Source organism: Asparagus officinalis, chromosome 3 (genome assembly GCF_001876935.1).
Source record: "Asparagus officinalis chromosome 3, Aspof.V1, whole genome shotgun sequence".
Lineage (NCBI taxonomy): Eukaryota > Viridiplantae > Streptophyta > Magnoliopsida > Asparagales > Asparagaceae > Asparagus > Asparagus officinalis.
Genome location: NC_033796.1, coordinates 105,208,996 through 105,217,435, shown reverse-complemented (window position 1 = coordinate 105,217,435; position 8,440 = coordinate 105,208,996). Strand labels below are relative to the sequence as shown.

The 8,440-nt window shown below is 37.2% G+C and overlaps 1 protein-coding gene across 1 annotated transcript; it reads right to left on the bottom strand.

Moving 5' to 3' along the window:
• LOC109835647 (WAS/WASL-interacting protein family member 3) lies at positions 1-5,592 on the bottom strand. Its single transcript, XM_020403623.1, has 3 exons — positions 5,467-5,592; positions 5,200-5,376; positions 1-532 (listed from the first exon to the last, which is right to left on the bottom strand). The coding sequence occupies exons 1-3, from the start codon at positions 5,468-5,470 to the stop codon at positions 222-224; spliced, it is 492 nt and encodes a 163-aa protein (XP_020259212.1). The 5' UTR covers positions 5,471-5,592; the 3' UTR covers positions 1-221.

Here is an 8,440-nt window from a genome sequence, read left to right as displayed (position 1 = left end):
ACACACTGTAAGGGGAGCCGCTCTTCATTAATGTAATATTGTAAAATACTAAGGAACCAAATACAGAGTTCTATCTCAAGCTATTCTTGAAAGTAAAATCAATTTTACACAGTCCACACAAAACAACATATCTTCCCAAAATAAAACATCTGACATGTTTGTTCATTGTCCAAACCCAGATACAGATTTAAATTCTGAACACACTGTCAAAAATCCATATCCTACAAACTTGGGAGGGACTCGGCCCTAATAAATTTCTTCAGAAGAGCTTTCTCCTCATCGATCTTCTTCTTCTCTGCAGAATCTCTAGGCTTCACCTTCCTCCTCTCTTCCAAAACCCATTTATAGAGCTCACGCTGCTCGTGCTCTGGAATAGGAGCACGGGTCACCATGGATGAAGGAATTGATGTTGATGTTGTTTTTTCGGAGATAGCAGATTCTTTGCTTGTAACTTGAGAGGACGGTATCTTCTCTTTGCTTTCCTCGTCTTTCTCAGATGGCTCTTTCTTCCAAGTTCTCGCCAGTACGTAAACTGCGTACAATGATGCAAGGAAAGAAATAATTTCAAATAGTATACTAGAAATTACAACCTCAAGGAACTAAAGCAAATACTTGCAATCAGATGATAATTGAACATATGAGGTAAGGCTAATTACGGATACACCCGCAGCTGTATCTTTGACTTGAATTGACTACTCGTCTACTTTTATTTTTGCAGATAAACCGTCTTGAGTAAATTTTTTTGCCTCTTTTACCCTCGGAGAAAGAGAATTTTTTTTTGACAAACATGCTCCCAGAGGGTAAAAGTGTCAAAAAATTTCACTCAAGGGATCTATCCATAATAAACAACACTAGAGGGATGGTAAGTAGCGTTAAATATCACACTAATACGGGCAGTCTGTAACAATTAACACTATGTGGTAGAAGTTGGCTGATTGGATCATCTGAAAGTCGATCGGTAACTAGGGAGTTTATGTTGATCCCTAAAAGTAGGAGCTTGTACCTTCTCCTGCCCAAAATGGCACCGATTTTGAGTTATTGTGAGCGCACTACTTGTAAAGCAAAGATAATGGCGGAAGCATTGTTTTATATGTCCCCGATATAGTCGCTATATACTTTGCTTGATGCAAAAAGATAAGATCTCAATATCCTCTACCGCTTTTGACAATTTTTGGGTGATCGATATTCCCGACATGATCGATATATCAGACAATATGTTTGCCAATATGTCCTTTTATTTGGCCCCTCAGAAAATAATAATGTTTTGCAAAATTTCTTCAAAGTCTTTTAACAAAAATTCCAACCCCATAAATGTTTTAGCAAATTTCTAGTAGGCTCTTTTCCCTAAGCAAGTTTCTACAATTAGTTAGTGATACTAACATATATTATTTATATTTTTATATTCTTAGATTTCATTAAGTATATTTAGATTACATTTTATGACATTAAAGTATATATGCACATAATCCGGAACGACACTCTGATATTTACTACATATCCCTAATATTTCCTCGATATTCGCAGTGGATGGGGATTTTTGCCGTCCTAAATTTCTCCAATATTCGATAATAAAACTTTGGGCAGAATAGGTGTTAAATCAATATTCTAAAATACCAAATAGATTAAAATTTATACTCACAATAAAACAGCATAAGGTCTTCTAAAATACTAGATAGATTAAAATTTATACTCACAATAAAACAACATAAGGCCCTTAACCCGATGTTTTAAAAAACCCAAAAACTCAATATTTGTTATTTTGGTGCATAAGATTTAACACATTGTTTGGTATGAGAATACAGATGCACACCAGAAAGGGGAGAAGAAAAGAATATAAGGGCACATTGCTTTAAAAAGTCTCCGGTCCTCCGCCTAGTCCACCTAGGCGTACGCCTAGGCCTAGGCAGTACCTAAACCGCCTAACTAGCGCCTAGTACCTAGACGATACCTAGATTGTCCACCTAGGTTTTGAGCGTGTTTAGAGAAGCATTATCTGCTTACGTAGACTGCACCATTTAGGCATTGATCATGATTTTCTATGTTGCAGGCTCCACGTTCTCCAACCTCCTTTAAACTCCTTTAACCTTCGAATACGAACACCTCCACTACCTCTTCCGACCTTCGGCAAAACTTCTCCGACCACCATTTGAATGAAGAAAGAAATCCGCCTAGACACCAGTTTGACACCAACTTTCTATAACATTAACATTTACTATCAACTATTATAATTAAAAAAAAAAATCTCATACGCTCTAGGCGACGGGACCAACTCCTAGGCCTCCTTGTGCTTTTTATAACCTTATTAGTTATTATTTTGGCTATTTAGCATTTAAGTATGCATGATTTATTATGGGTCTAGGATTGCTATCTATTTCTTTTTTGTAAATTTATATAAATTTAATACATATTTTTATTAATTATTATAATTAAATAATTTTAAAAATAACCAAACGCCTACGCGCCGCCTAAGCGTCTAGGCGTACGCCTAAGCGTCTAGGCGCTGGCTCCAACGCCTAGTCCGCCTAGCGCCTTCTGTAACATTGTAAGGGCAACATTCTTTCATTTATTTAAACATTCAATTGAAGAAATTTCAAGGGGCTTTGATGAAGAATAATAGCTCTGTAAATCTTTCCTAGTTCTATACCCTCTTCCTGTGACATTATTCTTTTATTTACTTAAACATTCAATTAAAGAAATTTCAAGGGGCTTTGATGAAGAATAATAGCTCTGTAAATCTTTCCAAGTCCTATACCCACTTCTTGTGTCATGTATCCATGTTCATATATATGCTTCAGAAAATGAACCAGATGCCATTTACAAGACAATTATATACTCATCAAGCATGGAGAACAAAAAAAATGAAGACATACAAAAGCATAAATATAGATGTCAACATCTGATTAGCACATATTTCTATATGCTATCTACTCGAGAAACGTTAACAACCCATATTTTACTATCAATTTTCTAGAGAAATAAAAGGAAAGAATATTTATATCCTTCAAACTAAGAATTAAAGCGAAAATGCATATATGACAAAATCTGTATAAGTTATGCTATAGCTCATTGCTGTTTATGTTTATTTACTAGACAACGATAACAATACCTTACAAATACTATACTCTTTCCAGTTACTAATCTAGAAGGCCATGTATCATCTCATCAAACTTGTTACCCAATAAAAGAGTTAAGAGACTTGGTCAAGTTTTTTAGAATTCAATAAGAACATTAGCCAATAAACTTATGTATAACCATTTACCATGACACTGTTGTCTTTCTAAAATCATAAACATTATTAACTACATAATCTAGTGCGATAGAATTTGTTCTTACACTACCAGCTAGTTACTTAATGGGAGAGGCCTTGATACTCCTAGGATATAACTAAGTTGAATGTTCCCCTTCCTTCATGTGATGAACCTATTGTCAGTGGTCAAGAGACAAACTTCATACGTTTTTATACTTCTAGCGTATGGGTTATGAGATTCTTTTAGCTATACTACAGAAAACCATCCATTTATCATCATTTTGTGTATGAGTAAAAGGTCATAAAAATGCATAATTGTTTGGTCAGAAACATTAATGATATATAAATCAATGTGAATAGAGCTGACTATCCACTTTCTTTGTATATGCACTTTGATAAATAAGCATAACTAGCTTAATTACACCCCTAATAGTATTGAAGTCTCCTTCATTTAACCTTATGACTACCTGGTGTGCTTTCAATGTAAAACCTTAATTGGTAACAATAAAAAGTTCCTAAAATAAGTGATTAATCAAGATAATCAAGAGCATGCATAATGTGACTTGGGGACTCCCTCCTAGCCCTCTCTCTGCAAACGCAAACATCTGGAACCACACATTTCATGCCAATTATAACCTCTTGAACCATTCGAAGCAATGCACATAAAGACAATAACCGAATTAAATTCTTTACACTTGTAGTAAAGATGCAAGAAGACATCCACAAACACGAAACTTCTCTACATCCTTGATTCTAGGTAAATCCCACAGTTTGTCATCTAGGCCAATAGTGTCTCTTCCTATAGTGGATTCCGGAGTTAGAAATACTTTCAAACTAATTTATGCAAAAAATATTGGTCATCGAGCTTGTAAAATAAAATTGGTTCACATAAGCAATTTGTAGAATTTTTACAACCGAACTATTGAAAAGCCTTCTATCTTACCGCCCGCTTGATATATACGAGTAAAACGTCTTCAAATGCAAAATTATTTGTTTACAACATTTTAATAGCATATGAATTAATGTGAGTGGACCTGACTATCCAATTTCTTTGAATATCTGACTCCCATAGGTGGGCATAACTAGCTTAATTTGACCCTGAGAGTAATACTTCCAATGTAAACCCCTAACTGGTAAGAATAATAACTTTCTTAACATAGGCAACAATCATGATAACCAAGAGCATACATAACGTGATTCTGGTGACTCCATCTAGGCCTTCTCTGCAAATTTAAACTTTGGAACCACGCATTGCATGTCAACCGTAACCTCTTGAACCTTCTAACCCATTCATACTGAAACGACAAGAACCCCAATTAAATTCAAGGTATCACTAGACCTTTGCATATACAGTAAAGATGCAAGAAGACATCCACAAAACCTACAAAAGGGAGTGATGGGTGCTCCAAAAAACTTGCTCCAACAATAAATCCCTTGGCAGCCCAAATGTCACCATCCTCCTCTTAGTCCTCTACGCTTTGGCATTCATTGAGAAGCTGGCAATTTTTCGCCATCAACCATCAACCATCAATCTAGGTCCAATACCACCTATACCTAAAATCCGATTCTCAGTGAACCTATCACATCGATTCATGAGGGATTTCAGTCCAATTCGACCTCTTAACACGACCACAAATCCTCTGCAGTCTTGATTGTTTAGCAATAACATCTCTTCCTCACATGGGTCATATGCAAACCAACCAGAAAGAGATGTCATTAGCTCACATAACAAATGTAGGTTTCTTAACAATCAAGAGTGTAGAGGCTTCAAAGCGCAGTTGATTATATGACTCAGCCCGATCTAAGAAAGTAGAGGCTGCTTCTGTATATCAAGATCCCAACTTTTTTTTGCTGCAGTAACAAAGGTGGAATTTCGCAATCTTTTAATTGAGAAAAGGAACAGTAAGAACCAAGGAGTTGAGCTAAAACCCTAAAAATTGCAACTTTATTACCTCCAACGGCGAGATTGGCGGGGAGGAGAAAGGGGAGGGCCCGGCGAAGGAAACTCTTCTTCGCTGCCGACGGCGGCAGAGGCGGCGGCGGCGGAGGCGGAGCAGGGGAGGCGGAGGAGGCCATTGAAGATGAAGGAGGAGGAGTTGATTTTGCTCTTGATTGCTTCTTGGATTTGCCTGTAATCAACGAAAGAAGTAAACCCTAAAAAGTAAAAATTACTGTTTTTGGATTTATTTTATGAGGAGGTAAGAGTCAGAGAGACAAACCCATCGAATTTTATCACTTTTTTTCTTTTTTGAGTGACAAGATTTGAAATAAAGTGAGATTGGATCGGCTTCGGTTTGAATTATTCAGAGCAGCCATAAAATTGGGTTAAATTACACTTTTAACTACTCTAAAAGTTCCCCTAATTTCTAACTCTGATATCCTAAAATTTCAATTTACCAAAAAGGTACTTCAAAGTTAGGTGGTAATTGAATTCATTATGGTATATTCTAAATTTAAGGAAAAGAGATTAGATCACGTCCATTGAATTCAGAATGTATGGCAATGATTGGAGGCATCGAGCGCTTCAATGATTGCCTGATTAGAGAAGATCCGTATCTCCAAAGTTTAATACATTCTATTTTCTAACCCCGCATTCTAAACACGTAATGCAATTATCACATAATAATATTCAAACTTTATACCTCAATATTGAAAAATAATTTTTTTTCTTGAGTTTTGTTCTTCCTCCTTCAGCCATTTAATCTTAAACGAATCAAAACTAAAATCACTTATCCTTCACTTCCTCATACACAAAATACTAAATTGTAGTAAAAAACAAGCCCTTTGTTTATCGGTACTCACAGCCAAAAGGAAGATTGCAAAAGGGTATTATACTTCAGAAAATCTTTTGGACAATTTAAATTTCAGGGTATCAAAAGTTTAAAGTCGCTAATTTTTAAGGCATTAAAGTGTAATTTTTCCAGAAAAAATTGATACAATTAAAATTCAAAATTAGGTCTGGTCCTTTCTCATTTTCCGTTTAATCTGAATTTTGATTCTATTAATACCTCCCATGTATAATACTTCAGAACCCTGCACAGTACGTGGTTCTGATATGATCTTAGTGACTTAATCTTTGTTTATTGATAATATTCTTTAGGGTGTTTTGCGTATATACCCCTCAATCTTCTGTATTTATAAAATTATTCTCCAAATCTTGGTATTTACTTTCACATTGATTTTTTTTTTCCTATCCCTTTTACTTACCAACTTCAGTTTTTAAACGGTATATCATACGAACCTATTGGAAACTGTTAGGAATTTTGACATTGTCTTGTTTAGAAAGCAATATTCTTAAGTTGTAGAAATAGAAAGACCCAATAAGCTAGTTTTGAGGCGTGATTTTTGCAAATATTGGAGATTCGAGGGGCATATATGCAAACAAACCTCTATTAGGTCGGGTTGGGTCGGTTGGAGAAACGGTTGCCTCAAGGGGTCACTTTTCTCCTCCTCGTGATGCTGGCATATATTCCATTTTATTCTGTACAGAGTGTCTTTAGCCTTAATCATGTTTCTATATAATTTAATCATCTTTTTGTTTGGTGACTCAGCATTAGGTACAGATATTATTATTTTACAGGACAAGTATAAATATATTATTGAAAATAGGTTCCATTAATATCCCCGATTCGAATCTGGTCCAAACATTTTATTTTGGAGTAGCGTGCAGTGTATACCTTCTCTATTGGATAAGATGTTAATTATTAGTTAGGTACTCATTGCATCTGAGCCAAATCTTAATTCATCAAATTCATGATTTATATAATGGGTATATGTTATGGTATTCCCACTTGCTAAAGTACAATTCATTGACAAGTGACCGACATATATCTGTTTGCAAGCAAGGCCCCAATCAACTTAGCGGCCCAACCCCTGTCGAAGTCACAATTTAACCAACTCGTCGAGAACTCAGCATTTTTCATGTCGACCCGAGAGGCGGAATCACTCTGCCTTCTTGTAAAAAATGACTTGCCAAAAGTCCACTCGACTGTCCAACGCCTCGCGAGGACGACTCGAAAGACTCTATCTCTTGGCTAAATTACAAAACCCGCTTAGGGTCTTCTTCTTCTTCTAGCTGCATGTCAGCAACGCAGTCCATATTGAACATGTCCCATCATGACCTTATCCCTGATAGCCTACATGACTTGTCACACCATGCGGGTTCTACTACGCCATCAATCACTTCCCGGATAATGCATAGACATTCTCTCCCATACTAAAGTGACTTCTCCCCCAGTCGTAAGTCGACATCTGTAAAGCAGAGGCTGACTCAACTGCCAGCCCACACCTTGCCACCGTCCTTCTGTGCTCGGTCGAAGTGACCAAACTACCCATTATGCACTGAGTATAAAGACATATACTATTCTAACCTAAAAAAAGAGGTGGGGGAGGGGGGGGGCTTCTTCTCTAAAGAAAAAAAGAAGAAAAATCGAACTCCTCCATCAGCAAAATATACTGCATACAAGAACTCACACAGTTCTTCACTTTTCTCACTCAAGCTCACTAGCTGACTTGATCATCGGAGGTACAACGGGGGAACCGGTCCCCGCCCTCTCACGAGCTTCTACTTGTGCAGATTTTTTAGCTACCCAATTCAAGAACTAGACATAAAGTCGGGGAAGGAAGAAGTTCCTTCATCAATCTCCTCTACCTCATCCCGGTGAGAGCATGAGCGGAACCGATCCTATCCTGAATCCGACTGATTGTGTGATCATAGCCATCAACAGTTTGGCGTCCACTATAGGGGGCCCTTCTCTTTTTCGAGAAAACATGTCAAGTTCTGAACTAGGGTCTGATGAGTCTCACCCTTAAAAAAAACACCGAAGTTGCATCACCCAAGCTAATTGGAGCCCCGAAGTTGTATCATCCAAGCTAATTGGAGCCCCGAAGTTGTATCATCCAAGCTAAGAAGGCCTAGTTTTGGCTAAGAAGAAACGACACACTCGTACTCTTCCATAGCCATAACAACCATTTTGGGAGTATACTTATCAGCTAGCCATCTATGAGATGGGCGTACTCCCATTATCCTTCAAGGCCTCTTCATGGAGAGCTTCTTGGTTGTCCTTCTAAAGAGAACAACTCCGTCTCCTTGGATCTCTTTCTCAGAAAGATCTCCATCACAAAAGTCGCCCGGTATCCTCTGGTGTTACCACACGACCTACAAAGACTTCACCTCTGTAGGCAATAAAAATT

Bases quoted from the DNA above. Each gene is read 5' to 3' on its own strand.
- LOC109835647 (XM_020403623.1), bottom strand. The intron at 533-5,199 runs GTAATAAAGTTG...CATTGTACGCAG, and splicing joins CGCCAATCTCGCCGTTGGAG to TTTACGTACTGGCGAGAACT.